Consider the following 17339-nt stretch of genomic DNA (forward strand, 5'->3'; position numbering starts at 1 on the left):
GTTTACCAGACTGAGAAACTATTTGTAAGAAATTCCAATTTTTTTGTTCTCATGTCCTTTTTCTGGGTTGTGCGTCATTGGAATGAAAGAAAAAAAAAAAAAGGCACAAGTCCATAATTTCAAAGGCTTTTGTTTTAATTCACACAATGTCAAAAATACTCCATGGATCTAACGTTCCTTTACAGACATTTCAAGCACTCTTTGGTTCCACCAAAAGATAATTTACCCCAAAAATACAATAAAAATCAAACAAATAAATATTTGGTGCTTTTACATTCTTGAGTCTTTTTGTTTACGGTTTGTGCTAAAACGTGGAATCTATTCTTTTTTTGTTTTTTGTTTTTGTTTTCCAATATGATCTGCTCCTGTCTTCAAGTGGAATGGAAATGCTTTCAAGTGCATATGACAATTCCAAAGTCCAAATTTCGGAAATATGAGTCGCAGCAATCCCGATGTTGTCCGGTCCTGTCATTTCTCGAGTGTCACGTGAGTTGCGCTTCCGGTCCCGGTTTGGGTCAGTAGCGGGACGCGCGGCACATGTCGCAGCGACACGCCTTGGCGGTCAGGATCTCCAAGTCGTCATGGTGACGCCCCCCGGGACACTCCAGGCGAACTTTGACCTAGCGGACCAGAGGCGGTGTCATTGAGCAGATGAGCTGACGGATAGCCCGCTAGGCGAGGAGCCCCCCGCCCCCCGGCACCCCCCCCCCCCTCCCCCCCACCTCCTCACCTTTGCCTCCTTGGCGATGGTGCAGCAGCGCGACGCCGACGTGACGTTGTGCGTGAAGTTGGAGGCCAGCAGCACCGAGTACCTGGACGGGAAGGCGCTGGACTCGCAGTAGCCCACGCAGGCGTGCACCAGGTGGGTGCCCCCACACGTGCCCCGGCGGTCGCTGCGGATGCTCACGTTGAAAGCTGAGAGGAGCACAGGCGGCCGGCTTAGCAAGAGCGCGCGGTGGCGGGAAAGCGCAAATCGGATATTGCGCCGCGCTTTGGGACCTTTACAACAACAGCTGCTTTCATTCGCGCCTCAAAAAAGGATCCGGACAAGGTGGAGGTGTGAAGCTGAGCGCGTGCATTGTGTTTCGTGTCTATCTGCCTTTGCAAAGTTGGGCGAGTGACTTTGCCCTCAAGTATTTGTTCGTGGCAGCCGGCGTTGGGAATTTCGGTGCGGGCTCGGCGGCGGCGGCGACTCACGGCGCAGGTGGCAGCCCGGGCCGAGGGCGGCGGCGGCGGCGGCGTCGTCGTCGTCGTCGCTGCGGGCGATGGGCGAGAAGAGCAGCAGTGACATGGCCGGCGGCAGCAGCAGCAGCAGCAGCAGCAGCAGCGAGCAGGCGTCGAAGCTCATCGGCTGCCGCATCTGGGACAAAAGAAACACCACGCGTCACGATGCGCACACGACACCATAGTCGACAGTCAAGAACAGACAATAAATAGGAAGGCTTGGAAGCAGAAAAGTCCCCAAATGCTGCAATTTGATTTCAAATTCAATTTGCAACATTCTCCCCCCCCCCCCCCCAAAAAAAAAAAAAAAAACAAAAAACGATTTGAGACTCGCTATAACAACCCGGGCTAAACATACTGCCGATGTGAGCATCTCAGCCGGGATGAGTTGCGCTTGGCTGATGGACGGCGCTTGCGCTGGGTGACGCCCACTTTTTCAGGCACCAAAAGTCACGGGACAAACAAACAAATCAAGCGTTGGCATTTGAAGACAGCAAACTCGCAACCCATTGCGTACATCGGCGGATGCGGGATTTGTGAAGTGCCCTTCGGTCCCCGCTCGCTCTCAGGGGCATTTTGCCGAGGTCGGCAAGTGAAAGGCGCGCTCGGCCTGAGTCAGCTCAGATTACGTTTTACTTGAATGTTTGAATTTATTCTCGGAGTAAATTTTGTGATTTTGTGCCAAGGGAAACGTGATCGACTGCAGTTGAGAATCTCCGTCTTCAAACACACGCACGGGCCTGGAAACAACAAGTCCGCTTTTCTTCTCCATAATTTGCTTGGCCTGACCTTTGGCATTTTGTTTCCTTCCAGCGGGAGCAGAGGGAACCCCCGTTTCACACTCCAGCCAAATGCTCCTGACTGAGCGTGTGTGAGGCGTAATTAACCCTGCGTCAACCCCTTTGGGTTCGTTTTGAGAAGCACGTCCACATTGTTGTTGCGGTTAGGGTTAAAGTGTGCGCGCGTTCATTGTCTAACGACAACTGCCGTGGACATTGTAATCGGGATGAACTGATGTTCAAATGAAAACTCATTGAAGACGAGACATTCAAACGTGCGCGCACAACCAAACTTGATGATGTAAACGTTCCTGCGAAAAATAACATTGATTTGTATAGAAGCATTTCATAAACGTTCTTTCTGGGGGAAAAAATAAATCCACCTTCTAACGTCAAAATGCATCCAGCATTTAAAAAAAAAATAAAAAAACTTGACCAAACGGGCATCATTTCCTTTTTGGTGCGGATGAAATGCAAATGTCTTCTTACCTGGAGAGTGGAGAGGACAACTTGCAGAGGCCAGCCGACCGACCGACTGACTGACTTGACGGCAGCGCAGAGGTGTGTGTGCGCGCGTGCGTGCGTGTTTCTGCGTGTCGTGAGGCTCACGTCGCGATGCCAGCAGCAGGTAGGAGAGAGGTCAATTGCGGCTGGGAACACCCCCACAAGTGCGCCTCTCCTTTTTCCATACAGGTCCCCCCCCCCTTGACTTTTCTCCTTCGAGAGTCGATGGCAACAATTTTTCCCAGAACGTCCTTTCGTGCTCTTTGTCCTCCCGCGGCGGCGTGTTAGCATGTCAGCCCGGGTGCCACCTCCCCGACGCGCTTTAAAAACCTTTACGGGGGGGGGGGGGGGGGGGGAGGGGGGAGGTTGCTGCCGGTGGTGGCGAGGGAGAATGAGATTTCTGTGACACAGAGGAAAACTAGATTAGCTTTTCCATCAATGCATTGGCAGCATACACCCCCCCCCCCCCCCCACACACACACACACGTGCACACGCGGAATGTTAGCTTGAGACGCGGACTTTGCGAGAAAGTCCAAATAGCAGGCGCCAAATGATGAGCTGCCAACAGCAGGTGCACAAGTGCAAAAGCAAGTTGCAAGTGATGGAATTGGAAGTGGCAGTGGAAGACAAACATACACAAGTTATGCTTTTACAGATATCGCGAGCTAGTTTAGCATGTTTCTGTTCATCAGTTGAAAATGGTAGCAAAGCTCAACATGATTTTTTTTTTTTTTGGCCCTTGTTTTCAATATATGTCATTAAAGAAAAGGGGCAAGCAATCGTGTGTTTGTCAATGTGCCAAGTTCTCAAAATGAGTTTTGTAGATAACTGCCAGTAAAAAAAAACAACAACAACAACATTTTTTTTTAACTTAAGAAAATCAACCCTAACTTATTTTTTTCAAGGATATGTTCCCAAGCAGGCCCACTAGTTGAAACACGGCATTCTGATAAATATTGCTTTTGTGGAATATGAGTTGAGCAGCAAAATCCACCCGTTTTAAGCCATCTAAGGGGCCGCCATTTTGTCACTTCTATCAACTGAAAATGACAGCCCAGTTGCTCAGGTAATGACCAATCACGGCTCAGCTTCAGAAAACAGGTGAGCCGTGATTGGTTGTTACCTGAACCCTGAGCAGTTGTGATGTCATTTTCAGTCGACAAAAGTGACAAAATGGCCGCCCGCAGAGATGGCTAAAAACGGATGGATTAACTCTTATTCCACAAAGGCAATATTTATCAGAGTGCCTTGTTTCAACTAGTGGGCTTGCATAGAACATGTTCTTGAAAAAATATATGTTTGGGTTGATTTCCCTCTAAGTACATTTCAGAGTTTGAACTTGTGATTGTCAGCATATATTTCGTATTTGCAGCTTTCGATTGAGCATTGTTAATGCTTAATGCTAACTTTTATGTTGTGTTTTAGACAATTTTATTGGACAGCACTTTGAATTGTATTTTTTTTTTTTGTATGAAAAGTGCTATATAAATACATTTGATCGATTGATTGATTAATATTGGCCAAAACCTCACAAGTCACATTTGGGTGAATTTCACATTTTGACTAATCCGAAGTATTGAAAATGGTTTGCTTACTTTCACGATGCAATGCTAATGATTGAACAAACTTGCCATTTTTGGGGTCTCCCGATAAGTGACATTTTTATTTTGGAGGTTTTGTCCCGACTCTAGCGATATGTTGATGACACGGGTCGAGAACACATCTTAATCAGAGATGGTGTTATGTTTCCTTATCTGTGTTTTGCTTTTTTTCCATTGACATTTTTTGTTTTCAAGTTTGACCTCAAAAAGCTTGCGCAATACACATTTTCCCGCGCGTTGGCATTAAGAGCTATGACGTTTATGGAAAAAAAACAAATTCCACCTGTTGCTGAACCTCAACCTTAAGGAAATAAATATTACATAAATAATATGACATAATTGTTTTTCTATTATGATGATGATTATTATTATGAAAACCTTATGTGCTGGAGAAAAAAAACCAGGGCACATTCAGATCAGCCCTAAAAAAAAAAAACATCTCGAAAATTTTACTTGCATCCGTGACTGACGACAAAATGTTGTAAATCTGTGTTGCGCGGTGTTCATTTGAACAAGTGACGGAAGGCGTAGGCCTCCAGGGCACAAAATAGGCTGAATTTAAAATGACGGATACCAAATCCCAAAGATTTGATCAGCGTGATGTTTTCCAAATGACACACACACGCAGGGAGCCGGAAAACGTGGCGATCACCTTGTGGCACCGCACCCCCCCACCCCCCCCCACCCCACCCCACACATGCCCAATCTGGCTGTGTCGATGGAAAAGCGGAATTTGTGACATCATCATCATCATCCAAACCCCCAATTACACACACGCGCACACTCACAATTATTGTGGTGACAGTTAGTTGCACAGACAAGTGAACGGTCTCCTCACATTAGACGTGGGGGGGAACTTTTCTTTTTTTTTTTTCTTTTCAACATGGGGACACCCGGTTACTACGCATACACGCACATACTTGAATGTGACTCAGTCATGTTTGTATTCATTCATAGCACTTTTGTCACCTTGGTTACCATGGCGTCTCTGTCATTACTGTTACGCCAACACGTGAGTGTGAGTGTGTTTGTGTGTGTGTGTGTGTGTGTGTGTAGCATTGAACTCAATTCATATTCGAGTGTTTTTGTGTGTTATTCTGGGCTGTGTGATAATGTGAGGAGAGGATGAGGCAAAGTTTCCCTTACCCCCCAGCTGCCCCCCAACACATTGACCCATTTAACCCCCCCCCCACCACCACCACCATATATACATACATCCACGTAAAAATCACACCCGTGCACCGCCAATAAACTAACACACATGACACAATGGACTCAATTTGGCGTGTATGGCACATTGTGCGGGTGTGTGTGCCAGAAATCGTGACAATGCCTGAGAGTGACACACACACCCTTGGAGGTGGAACACTTAACTAATTTAGACTGACGGGAGGAAAGTGGACTTTCCATATGGCGACACTCACTGAAGATTAGGCGCGCACACACGCCATCAAGTGGAAACATTAAGCGAGCGGCATTATGTCCATCAATGAGCAGGAGAACGCCTTGGAATGTGTTCCACTCGACATGAGACGGATGAGAAAAGAGCGTCTAATCTCTCAAGTCTTCATCCACACGATATGCGGTAAATGACAAGATGGCGAGCAAATCCTTCCTGGAGGGATTAGCGCCGTCATCGGCCAGTTTCTTATTGAGTAAAAAGCCGCAAACGAGGTGATCACATATTTGGTCAAATAATCATGAGAAGCTTTTTGCCTTTGTTGATCTCTTATTAGAGTTCACAAACACGAAAGCAAATAACTACAACTGAAAAAATATTTTTGTTGTATTTTTTTTTTTTTTCAAGAATATGTTCTATGCAGGCCCACAAGTTGAAACAAGGCATTCGAACTAATATTGCGATTGTGGAATATGAGTTAAGCAACAAAATCCACCTGTTTTTGTCCATCTCAGGGGGCGGCCATTTTGTCGACTGAAAATGACATCACAGTTGCTCAGGGCTCATCTAACGACCAATCATGGCCCAGCTTCAACAAATAGGTGAGATGTGATTGGTCGTTACCAGAGCAACGGTGATGTCATTTTCAGTCGACAGCAAGTGAGAAAATGGCCGCCTTCTGAGATGGCTAAAACGGGTGCATTTTGCTGCTTAACTCATATTCCACAAATGCAATATTAGAATGTCATGTTTAGACTAGTGGGGCTGCGTAAAACATATTCTTGTCCATTTTGGGTTGACTTCCTCTTTAACGGAGTAAAATGGAACACTAAACATTACTGAACCGACAACTTCCGTTTATACAATTCTTTGTCAATTAATCGGACATTTGTGGTTCGTTTTATATGTATTTATTTGGGAATTGCCGTACGTCCATTCAGAAGAAGGAAGGTCAAACAGTCGTTTGAAATTGTAATTTACTTTACTTGATTACACAATTCTTACTTAGTAACCGAGTATTTGTACTCGGTTACGTCACAACACTGCAGCCAAACAAATCTGTTCACAAGAGTTGAGGCTAGCTGTTTTTCCTTTTCAGTCTAATGTGGATTGAAGGATTTTTGTTGTCGTTTTATTTTTCTAAATAAACGTTGGAAGTGTCATTATCGCCAGCCCTGTGACTGCTTCTCATTTTGTTGTGCGCGACAGCGCCGGAGATGAGCTCACCCTCCAGATCAAATGTAATACTTTTGAAAGCCTTTGCAAGCTTTGTAAAGGCGCCTCCTTCTCATGTTAAGAAAACAAATAACTCAATGGGCTGCCGCAATTAGCGCAAATCATTTTTTCCATTCCAAACTAACGCGCATTTGGGCGGGCAAGTGCAGCGAAGTCGGAGCGGACAAGTGTTGAAGAAAGACTCGGTTGCCATCAGCAGCAACACACAATTAGACGTGCACTCTGTGTGACTGCCTCCACGCTATCATTAGCCTTAATCACACTCGTTAGCCGACCTGTCTGCACTCATGCTTGCCTGAGGCTGCCTTACAAGCGACAATATGGCCACTGTTTGGATGCACTTTTGTTGTCGGGGAGCGACCGGTATTGAGCAACGGCGGCTAATTAGCAGCTATCGCGATGGGGGAGAATGACTACCGTATATTATCATGTGATGGAAAGTGTAGGCGGATAGCAACACAGGGCATTTCGTTTCCCTGACGAACATCAATCGACATGTCGTTGAAAAGGCGTGAGCACCACAAATTGGGCTTTTCCGCGAAGGATGACGGAACGCCAAAAGTCTGGAGCGGGCTCTTGAATTTGGCGCCCACTGGTGGCACATGGCACATTAAAAATACACGATGGGCTGAAGAATTCGTCAAACGCAAATTGACATTGCCATGTAGTAGGATGCGATTTGTAAATCGATAAGCCTGCAATTTGGGAAAAACAACTTCATTCTGGTTGCTTGGTAGGCTTTATTTGTTACATATACATACACACACATATCGTCGCTGTTCTGCGAAAAACACTTATGTCCAACTTTGGAAAGAAAAGAAAAAAAAAAATTCACATTAATACAATGTGTGTAATGTGGAAACTCCGTTCATGTAAAAATATGTTTGTGCATTTTCTGCATTGTCAATTTCAAATAATGATGCCAATCACGGCTCAGCTTCAGAAAACAGGTGAACCGTGATTGGTCGTCACCTAAGCCATGAGCAACTGTGATGTCATTTTCAGTCAACAACAAGTGACAAAATGGCCGCCCCTGAGATGACTAAAAATGAGTGGATTTTGCTGCTTAACGCATATTCCACAAACGCAATATTCATCAGAATGCCGTGTTTGGACGTGAAGGCGCATACAACATTTTCTGGAGAAAAATATGTTTGGGTTATCTTTTTTACTTTAAGCAGCAAAATCCACCCATTTTTAGCCATCTCATGGGGCGGCCCTTTTGCCACTTGCTGTCCACTGAAAATGACATCAAAGTTGCTCAGGTAGTGACCAATCACAGCTCACCTGTTTTCTGAAGCAAATAATTTTTTGGTGGCGGTCTTCCTCTTTGACATGTCTTACACATTTTGACAAAAAACCCGACTATCAAAAGAACCACCCCACCACATTTCATCAGTTCAAACTAATGTAAAAAAATTAAAAATAAAAAATTTATATATATATATATATATATATATATATATATATATATATATATATATATATATATATATATATATATATATATATATATATATAAAATCAAACTTTTAGGTCAGGAAATGCCGCAAAACCTCCCATACACACATCAAGATTGCTTGAGCTTTATAAAGACATTACTGTCCGTGGTCCTTTACAAAAACTACTGAAAAAAAACACTAGTATTCTACCATGACCTTACATAGAACTAGTATAAAGCTTTCACTCATCACAATGCCATTTTTAGACTAGTTAAGGCGCATAGAATATAATATTGCAAATGATTTTGGGGGTTTGATGTCCCTTTAAAAAACAAAACAAAAAAAAAACGACGTAGTCAAGCACATGAAAAAAAAAAAAAAAAAATCGATAGTTACAGTCAGACTCAGAATGGGATGCCTTAAAAAAGGCTTTGTTTTTTTAATGCCATGGTGTATGTAGGAAGACGTCTTGAAAACAGGGTGTTTAGTCCGACTAAAAATGACATGATCTGCATCCTGCCCGAAGACAGCTGGGATAGGCTAAAGCACGCCCTGGACCCTCGTGATGATAAGCGGTTTGGATAATGGATGGATGGTATAGTAAGGCAAAAAAAAAAAAACACCGTGCTGATAAAAGGTGTACTACCAGCGTCCTGCAGCAGAGGGCAACTTTGCTGCAAGCGCTTGATGATGAGGAAAGGGCGAAAAGTGAGAACCTGCTGCTCGACACTCACTGTGGACTGAGACCTCCAACAGCTGCACACGTCCTGCTGCATTTTGCTCCGCCCTCCTTGAACGACTCCATCCCGGCTCTGTCTACAGTAGTACGTCCTCCTCCACCCTGGCGTGGTCTGGTCCGGTCCGTCATGAAGAGCAACAACCTCTGCTACATCATCTGGGTGAGACCTTTCACCGCCCGCGTCCATCTCGTCCTGTTCAGTGTTTTAAAAATCATCAGTGGTGGCTAGTGAAGACGTACAAATACTTGACGGCTGCACCCAAGTGGATTTTTCGGGTTGAGATCTTGTTGACTTATAAGGAGGAACAAAAATGCAAGGACAATTATGTCATGAGATGAGGCGATTTTTAGGGCTCCCGCGAGTGTAACTGCCTTCCGCTCGACACACATGACACTGTTGCCTGCGTCCTTTGTTTCCTCAAAAGAAGAACCGAACGCGTGATTTTACACTTTCCCAAAAACAAAAAGATGGAAGCTATAGAAAAGTAAAGCTCTGAAAAAATAATAATAATAATACGTTGGTGGCAGTAAACGGTTGAATTGCAGTTAAGGAACATGAACGTCCTTGGCGGTGATTGAGTGAAAAGCCGCTTATTGTGGTGCGTGTGTGCGCGCACGTAGGCGTGTGCGTGCTGCGTCACACCTGCGTCCTGCTGGCACGATCTGGACAACAGCGAGTACGACTGCTGGCCTCTGGAGCGCCCCAACGACTCCAACATGATCAGTTGCGGAGGTGAGAATCTTGGTCCCGTCCGGCGGCGGCGGCGGCAACGGCAACGCTAACGGCGGCGGCGGCGTGCAGGTCTGGAGATGGCGTGGGTGCTGCGGCCTCCCGAGACGGTGAAGAGCGGCCAGGTGTTCAGCGTGGTCTACTCCGTCTCCGTCCATGACTCCTTCTACAGCTGGGCCGTGGACAACCGCATCTTCCCTCACAGGTAATCCTGCACACGCAGTCACTGACTGCAGGTATGTACACGTCTGGCCAATAAACCGCCGATTGGTTCGAGCCTGGCGGGGAATAGCCAAAATCCCCCCCCTGCAAAAAAAAAAAAAAAAAGTGGGGGTTGAGCGTACACGGACACATGTTCAGTTCCATAGTGGACGTGGAAGACGCTCGGAGGTTCTGTGAGCATCGCGAGTGTCCCGCCAACTGGAAAGACGCCGACGGTGAAAACTGCTGCATTCATCACGCCAACGTCCACTCCTGCCCGCTGGCATACATGGTACACGTGCACGCGCACACGCAGGCGGGCCAAGTGCTCCGTTCGCTCATACTTGTGTTCAGACTTCAGAGAGCATTTGCGGTCCGTGGATTCCTGACGACGGAAAGATCTTCACGCACACCATCTCCACGTCGGGCAAGATGACGCAGAGCAACTGGAGTGCCAAGGTAAGGCCGAGCGACTCGGCGGAGGGGGGGGCGGCCTAGTGAAGGCGTGTCTCCCTCCCCCAGGTGGTTCTCCTCCACGCGGGCCTGACCTCCCTCATCGCTCACATCCGAGTGGGCCGCATGCAGGTGGCGCTGGAGGCCAAGAGCACGGTGCTGCCCGCGGCAGGTAGGAGACGCGCGCCGCCTCCGCCGCGACCTCAAGGCGTAACCACCTTGCCGACGTTTCAAGTGTGCGGCGACGGAGAGTGCCAGGAGGCGGAGCTTTGCTCCACCTGCCCCGCCGACTGCGGCGATTGCCCCATGAGCGCGTCCACCAAACTGGCCATCGGGCTGCCGCTGAGCCTGCTGTGCCTCTGCTTGCTCCTGACCGCCATGGTGAGAAGCCGCCTCAAGCGGCCGCAAGGCGTACGCTTCTGAGCGCGGCGGCGACTCGTGTGTTTAGTGGCTGCGCTACCAGAAGCAGAAGCTGCTGTGGGATGAGAGCTGGATCATCGATTTTGACCTCATCAAGCAAGGTAAATCGGCCACACAGTTGACGTTTGCGCCATCGGGCCAGGAAGCAGCAAGTGGGCAGCAAGTGGGCAGCAAGTGGGCAGCAAGTGGGCATCGCGTGTCTTTGGCACCACAGATCAGCACGCGCGCATGACCATGGGAAGCTTGATGAGCGTGGCCGTGGCCCACAGCGACAGCAACGCCAGCTGTGTGACGGCCTTCACTTCCTGCGGCGGACAAGCGGGAAGCAAGAAGACCACCTTCACCTGCACGGGGATCTAGTACGCTCACCCTTTTGACCTTTCACCCCATCCGCAAACAAAGGCAAGCTGACGCCGGCGACTTTACAGTGACGGCAGGACGGTGGCCATCAAGAAGATTCCCAGCAAGTCCTTCTCTCTGTCCAAGAGCATCAGACAGGAAGTCAAGCAAGTTCGGTAAGACGTCACATGATTGGGAGGGGGAGGGAGGTGGGGCGTTGCGTAATCACTCACTCATTCCTTACTTCCTAATCACTCGATAGCGATTTTTATATACAGTAGATGAGTCATCAGTCAAATGAAAATAGTTTGATGACACTACTCGGGCGCTGTTGATGACATCATTGCTGTTGCGTAATTGCAACGCAGCGGATCTCCCATAATAAATGCGGGAGAAACAATAGATAGAGCAACATCTGAATGTTTCAAGCGGGGTGCACTTCACGCCATCTACGGATTCTGTATTTGTGCGGCTTGGTGGAGGCTGGATGGGTGTCACTAGCTTAAAACCTGAAATGTATTTTTAGACTGTGTGAGACAGCATTTTGATTGGCCGACGATAAACATTAATCGGCCACTCATGAAAATGAGCCGTCGAGCGCGGCGGGCTTGAAGCGCAATGTTACAGTGGCTTAAATGACAAAACGAATGCTTTGTCGAATAAAGCCTTGTTTTTTGATGAACGCTTAGGCCTACTGCGCCACAGCAGTCACCATTTTGGCGGTACTTGGGAGTGCCGAGTATTTCGTGTTGAGGTGGCACTTGGTGTAAAAAGCTGGGAGTGATGTCGTGGACTTGGAGCGATCCCAAAGCGAGCCTGCGTGTGTCGCGCAGGGAGTTGGACCACCCCAACCTGTGCAAGTTCATTGGCGGCTGCGTCCAAGTGCCGAGTGTCGCCATAGTGACCGAGTACTGCCCCAAGGGGAGCCTCAACGACGTCCTTCTCAACGAGGAGATCCCACTCAACTGGGGCTTCAGGTAAGCCGGCCTCGGCACGCCTTGGCGGCAAGGCGGCCGTGACGTCGCCACCTCCTAGGTTCTCCTTCGCCACGGACATCGCCAGAGGGATGGCGTACCTACACCAGCACCGCATCTGTCATGGCCGCCTCAAGTCTGTCAACTGTGTGCTGGACGACCGCTGGGTGTGCAAGATCACCGGTGAGCCACCCCGCCCCCAGCAGCCCCGCCCACCCAACGGATGGAACGCCACCCACCTTTGACCGGTCCGTGTCGTCCAGCAGATTACGGGCTGAGGGCGTATCGGCGGGGGGAAGGGGCGGAGCCTCTCTCCACCTATCAGCAGAGAGTCCGGGAAGTGTACATGCCTCCCGAGTTCCAAGACGCCAACGTGGAGCCGACGCTGGCTGGAGACGTCTTCAGGTGACACATAAGCACAGCACACAAAGACAGCACAGGTCAATTTGGTTTGATGACACACTGCACAGTAACAACAGCGTATGTGTGTGTGTACGTGCGTGTGTGTGTGTAGTTTTTCTATAATCCTACTGGAGATCGCCACACGCAGTGACCCTGTACCCGTAAGTGTGCATGCTACATATTGTCCCGCTTGTCACTATAAGTCGCCGGCATACGGTAGATAGCAAAACAAAGAAACATGATATGGAACTAATTTGACATTTTTGCTCCTGGTCAAAATCACGGAACGGTACTGAAGACATTCAAGAAATGCTGATTGACTATAAACCCCGTCAGGCTCTGAGGTCTGCATATTCGGGTCATTTAGTGGAGCCCAGATTTCAAAGCAAACATGGCCAAGCGGCATTTAGCTGTTATGCTGTGCGCAAATGGAGCTGCCAAAAGATTTGAGGTTAGCTCCAAGTGTAAATATTTTTCAAGTCAAGTTTAAAATTATGGGGTTTTTCCCCCCCCACCTTTCCCGTGGTTCAGGTCTTTTTAAAATCAATTTCATTCTACAGTCTTTTAGTAATTTCAGAAGGCTACTTTTTATTTCTTTCCTTTGCTGTTTTAATGCCTTTAAATCTTTTGCTTGTCAATGTGCTTAAATGTTGTCAATGTCGGTCCTTTTGGTCCTTTCAATAAGCTACTTTTGTTCTCTTTGCTTTGTCTTCAGTTGCTCTGCTCGTAAATGCTTTTCAATGTGACGTGTGAAGCACATTGAGTTGCCTTGTGTGCTATAGAATTAAAGTTGCCTTGCCATAGAGGGCGGGCAAAAAAAATAAGTTTCAGAGCAATAAGGTTAAATATCCTGATTTCCCTCGCCACATTTGATTGCCTCGAACGGCATAGCAGTCGGGAATTGCAGCACTAAAAAGCGCCCCGCCCACTGCCGTGCAGGTGGACGAGTCCAGCCTGGAATGTTCCTGCTGTCCGCCTCTGCCCGAGCTCATCTCCAGCAAAGCCGACAACACCTGCCCGTGCCCCGCCGACTACGTGGAGGTGAGCCGGCCGGCTAACTGCCTTCACACTAGCATCGGGCGCTAACGGAGCCTTTGATGATGCAGCTCATCCGCCGATGCGGCGCTCACAATCCCGCCCAGCGACCCACTTTTGAACAAATCAGGAAGTTTGTCTACCGCATCAACCCCGTCAAAGTCAGCCCGGTGGACATGATGATGAACCTGGTAGGACGCCATGCGCCCCGAAGCGCCCGCGTGCGCGCACACACACACACGCATGCACTGCGTTTCAGATGGAGAAGTACAGCAAGCATCTGGAAGTGCTGGTGGCCGAGCGAACACAAGATCTGATGCATGAGAAGCAGAAGACTGACCGACTCCTCTACAGTATGAAGCAAACACACACGCGCGCAAACGCACACACAAGTTGATCTGCTGTGCGCTTCCTAGGTATGCTTCCTCGCCAGGTGGCCGACGACCTACGGCAAGGAAAGCCGTCGGAGGCTCAGAGCTACGTCAGCGCCACTGTCTTCTTTAGGTGGGACGGACAGGAAGTGAGCATAGCGCTGGTGATTGGGCGAGCTGACGCTGCGCGTGTGCGTGTGCAGCGACATCGTAGGCTTCACGCAGCTGTCCAGCAGCAGCACGCCGTACCAGGTGGTGGACTTCCTCAACAAGCTCTACACCACCTTCGACGACATCATTGACAACTACGACGTCTACAAGGTGGAAACCATCGGAGACGCCTGTGAGCGCCGCACGCGACCACGCGCATGTGCAGTACACCAGGGCTTGGCAAACGTTTGGGGTCCAGGGACACTTTACAGGGAAGACATTTTTCCTAAAGCGGGGGCGGGGCTATTTTGGAGGTTTGTACTTTTTCAAAATGATGCGACAATAATTCAGGCCGATGTGTGAGTAGACATGGTGGTGTCGGGTGTCCCGCAAGAGAACGGCATCCTTCACGCCTCCGAGATCGCCAGCATGGCGTTGGACCTGGTGGGCGTGTGCCGCACCTTTCGGATCCCCCACAAGCCTAACATGCAGCTGCAGATCCGCGCCGGCATCCACTCGGGTACGCTCGCTAGCGCACAGGCGCCGCCAGGATCGTACGGGGAAAACATAAATATTAGTTTTTTATTTATTTATTTATTTATTTATTTTCATAGGAAACTTTTTTGTTTTTTTAAAAGGGAAAGTCAACCCAAAAATGTTCTTTGCAATAATTTTTTTGCGCCTCTACTAGTCGAAACAAGGCATTCTGATGAATGTTGCATTTGTGGAATATGAGTTAAGCAGCAAAATCTACTCGTTTTTAGTCATCTCAGGGGGCGGCCATTTTGTCACTGAACAATGAAAAATCCGAAGTGGTTAAATTTTGGTGTATCCAATAAGTGTGTGTTTGTGTCTGTGGTCAGGTCCAGTGGTGGCGGGCGTGGTCGGGACTAAGATGCCTCGCTACTGTCTGTTTGGCGACACGGTAAACACGGCTTCTCGTATGGAGTCCACCAGCCTGGGTATTGCATCCACGCCCTCGCCGTGTCTGTCTTACGCCCTCGCTGTGCGTGACCCAGCGTGTTGTGCTGTGTATTGTGGTGGTTGTCGTTGTGGTGCGCGTCACACAAGCGCTGAAGATCCAATGCAGCGCCAGCGTCTTTTACCTGCTGGAGGAGATTGGCGGCTACGTGCTGCTTTGCCGAGGAACGCTGCAGGTCAAGGTGAGCGACGACGCCGGCGCCGCTTGGATGCCGACGGCCGCTGATGCCGAGCGTCTCCTTGTCAGGGTAAAGGTGATATGGTGACATACTGGCTGGACGGCAAGACCTCCAAGGAGTTTGACAGCAAAAGTGTCGCCATGGAGACGGGCAAAGAGCGAGAACTGCGGTCCTCCCTGCCAGGCCAACTCCATGTCGGGGACCTTTGAACCACCTGCTGAAGACAACGTGTTGAAAAGTGTTAGCTAGATACTTGTCGATTAATATGTCAGTTACAGAGGCACTTTTAGCCATTTATTGAACAGGGCAAACAGTCTAGCACACAAACACCTGTACAATATGAAAGCACTCACAAGGTTAAGAACGGTTAAGGAAGGTTAAGACGTTCTTAGAACTTGCATTACACTATGTGACTTTCTCCCACCATATACCCACAAAATGTCAGCCGGACTCGTGTTTTAATGTGACGTGGATAGAGTCCACAAATGTATGTCGGCAAAAATAGATATATAACTTGTGTGTGTGTGCGTTTTTTCATTTCACTTAATTTCCAAAGACCGTTTACAGCGTACATGCAAAGCAGCTTTTTAATTATACGTACGTGTGTGCATGCAGAGGACCACTTTTGTCAAGTGGCCGCTGTGAAGCTTGCCCTTTCATTCTATTACGCATTTACATATCTGAGACACATGTGCACACACGCCTTTCAAAGCACTCTAAAGCTTGGTAGCGTGTGTCCCGTCTTTTAATTACAGAATACATCAGAATACACCAACAAACAATGCAGCGTTTCCATGGTTGCTTTGTCCACCTTGTCATGTGTCTGTTTACTGCCTCTTTTTTTTTAGCAATACATTTCAATCAAACCATTAAGCAGTATTTTCCTATATTCAAACCACAGTTTTAATGTTCAGAGAACTTCAAACTGTGGATAATGTCACAGTGGCTTACAGTAAATACACCCTTTCGAAATAAACTTCTCCCCATTTTTGACAAACATTTGAGCATTCTATGCTACTGTATTTTAATGTCAGTCACTATGGTGGTACCTGGTCCTGGTGAGCTAAAAAAAAAATTCTTCAGGAAGAAGACATGACAATTGCTCGCGCTACTGTTCGTCTGTCTGATCCGATTGTTTTCAACTCATTCGTGTCCACGCAGACAATCACATGTGGACTCTTCGACTTAGGTCAGACCACTTTAATAGCACCGTTATTTTCATTCTTCTATCAACCATTGTTTAGTGATAAGCAGCTGTGTGAATATGTCTCGATTGAGTGATAACGGTAGCAAACAAAATAACATCTTGTGTGATGCTTGTTAGCAAACGTCTGTGTAGTGCAAAAGTGTAAATTTGACATATTTAATATTAATTCAATCGCAGGCCCGTGGGCTATTTTCCAATTTTGTATGTTTGGTCTGAGTCCAAAACTGAATTAGGACAAATGTTTTTATTTGTTTTAATTATTTTAAAAAAACGAATGGTAATTTTTGTTTGGGGATTTTCGATATCCATTTCACAAATGGAAATAATGAAGCCTTTTAAAAAACGGAGCACCTGTTAATCATGGAGCAGTGGGGTGGTCCTGTTTTCCAGCAGCCAATGAGCTGCGACTCTGCCGGCGTAGATAACGTAGGACCATGACAAGAGCACAACAGCAAACAAAACCTGACAGAAACACAAAAAGCAAAAAAATTGAGCAACAAGAGGACTCTTGTTTATTGCATTAAAAGAGCACGGCGGCAAAAGTGGGATTTGTGAAATCTTAAAAACGATGTATTTGTCTCCTGTCCACGAAGTCATTGACATGTTTGTGTTGACTAAACTCTTATATTAATTATATCAAAAACCCAGAAATGCTGCAATTTGTTCAAACTCGACATGGTGTGGTATTGTGAATACAAAGCCATTAGGCTAGCTAGCTGCTCGCAACCTAGCTAGCTCCAACGAACCCGAACCATTTAGCATTATTTAAACGTGAACATTACCGCCGAATAAATCCAGTCCAGCGTTCGTCTGCTCACCACCACCATGTTGTCACTTTACTATCTATATCCCTTCAAAGGCACTCTCCTTTTTTTCATAAACCAAAGCTGGAATTTTAAATGAGTTGCTATCGAGTGACGTCACGCTTTGTACTTCGTTGGTGTGTCGCCATGCAGCCACAGCGCCACTTGG

The 17339-nt window shown here is 47.5% G+C and overlaps 2 protein-coding genes across 4 annotated transcripts; one reads left to right on the plus strand and one right to left on the minus strand.

Moving 5' to 3' along the window:
* Positions 1 to 172: 172 nt before the first annotated feature.
* Positions 173 to 17294, minus strand: gpha2 (glycoprotein hormone subunit alpha 2). 3 transcript variants are annotated; one of them, XM_086023903.1, is made up of 10 exons: positions 17150 to 17294; positions 16719 to 16829; positions 15107 to 15374; positions 12282 to 12441; positions 9569 to 9961; positions 8921 to 9118; positions 2493 to 2907; positions 1198 to 1360; positions 731 to 915; positions 173 to 620 (listed from the first exon to the last, which is right to left on the minus strand). In XM_086023903.1, exons 6-10 carry the CDS (start codon positions 9052 to 9054, stop codon positions 516 to 518), a joined length of 1002 nt encoding a protein of 333 aa, XP_085880029.1. In that variant the 5' UTR covers positions 9055 to 9118; positions 9569 to 9961; positions 12282 to 12441; positions 15107 to 15374; positions 16719 to 16829; positions 17150 to 17294; the 3' UTR covers positions 173 to 515. The 3 variants fall into 3 exon arrangements, with proteins under 3 accessions (XP_085880029.1, XP_085880030.1, XP_085880031.1); XM_086023904.1 differs by having other exon boundaries at positions 15107 to 15377; XM_086023905.1 differs by lacking the exons at positions 16719 to 16829; positions 17150 to 17294 and adding an exon at positions 15762 to 15793 and having other exon boundaries at positions 15107 to 15377.
* LOC147150852 (atrial natriuretic peptide receptor 2) lies at positions 9053 to 16157 on the plus strand. The gene is made up of 23 exons (XM_086024569.1): positions 9053 to 9085; positions 9547 to 9658; positions 9728 to 9860; positions 10016 to 10148; positions 10211 to 10315; positions 10379 to 10481; positions 10545 to 10690; positions 10758 to 10830; positions 10944 to 11088; positions 11158 to 11244; positions 11902 to 12045; positions 12104 to 12225; positions 12309 to 12447; positions 12557 to 12605; positions 13384 to 13485; positions 13551 to 13670; positions 13739 to 13832; positions 13896 to 13983; positions 14054 to 14193; positions 14368 to 14520; positions 14864 to 14962; positions 15072 to 15163; positions 15229 to 16157. The coding sequence occupies exons 1-23, from the start codon at positions 9053 to 9055 to the stop codon at positions 15367 to 15369; spliced, it is 2553 nt and encodes an 850-aa protein (XP_085880695.1). The 3' UTR covers positions 15370 to 16157.
* Positions 17295 to 17339: the final 45 nt, after the last annotated feature.

This window comes from Filicampus tigris, chromosome 2, assembly GCF_054856515.1.
Source record: "Filicampus tigris isolate MCC_2025a chromosome 2, RoL_Ftig_1.0, whole genome shotgun sequence".
Classification (NCBI taxonomy): Eukaryota; Metazoa; Chordata; class Actinopteri; order Syngnathiformes; family Syngnathidae; genus Filicampus; species Filicampus tigris.

What these genes read in the sequence shown, in the direction of transcription:
- LOC147150852 (XM_086024569.1), top strand. Translation starts at nt 9,053, where the DNA reads ATGAAGAGCAACAACCTCTGCTACATCATCTGG. An exon ending in CAGGAAGTCAAGCAAGTTCG is followed by an intron (nt 11,245 to 11,901) that starts GTAAGACGTCAC and finishes TGTGTCGCGCAG; the next exon opens with GGAGTTGGACCACCCCAACC. An exon ending in CTGGCTGGAGACGTCTTCAG is followed by an intron (nt 12,448 to 12,556) that starts GTGACACATAAG and finishes GTGTGTGTGTAG; the next exon opens with TTTTTCTATAATCCTACTGG.
- gpha2 (XM_086023903.1), bottom strand. Translation starts at nt 9,054, where the DNA reads ATGACGGACCGGACCAGACCACGCCAGGGTGGAGGAGGACGTACTACT. An exon ending in GTTGGAGGTCTCAGTCCACA is followed by an intron (nt 2,908 to 8,920) that starts GTGAGTGTCGAG and finishes TCTGTGTCACAG; the next exon opens with AAATCTCATTCTCCCTCGCC. An exon ending in TTGTCCTCTCCACTCTCCAG is followed by an intron (nt 1,361 to 2,492) that starts GTAAGAAGACAT and finishes CTTTTGTCCCAG; the next exon opens with ATGCGGCAGCCGATGAGCTT.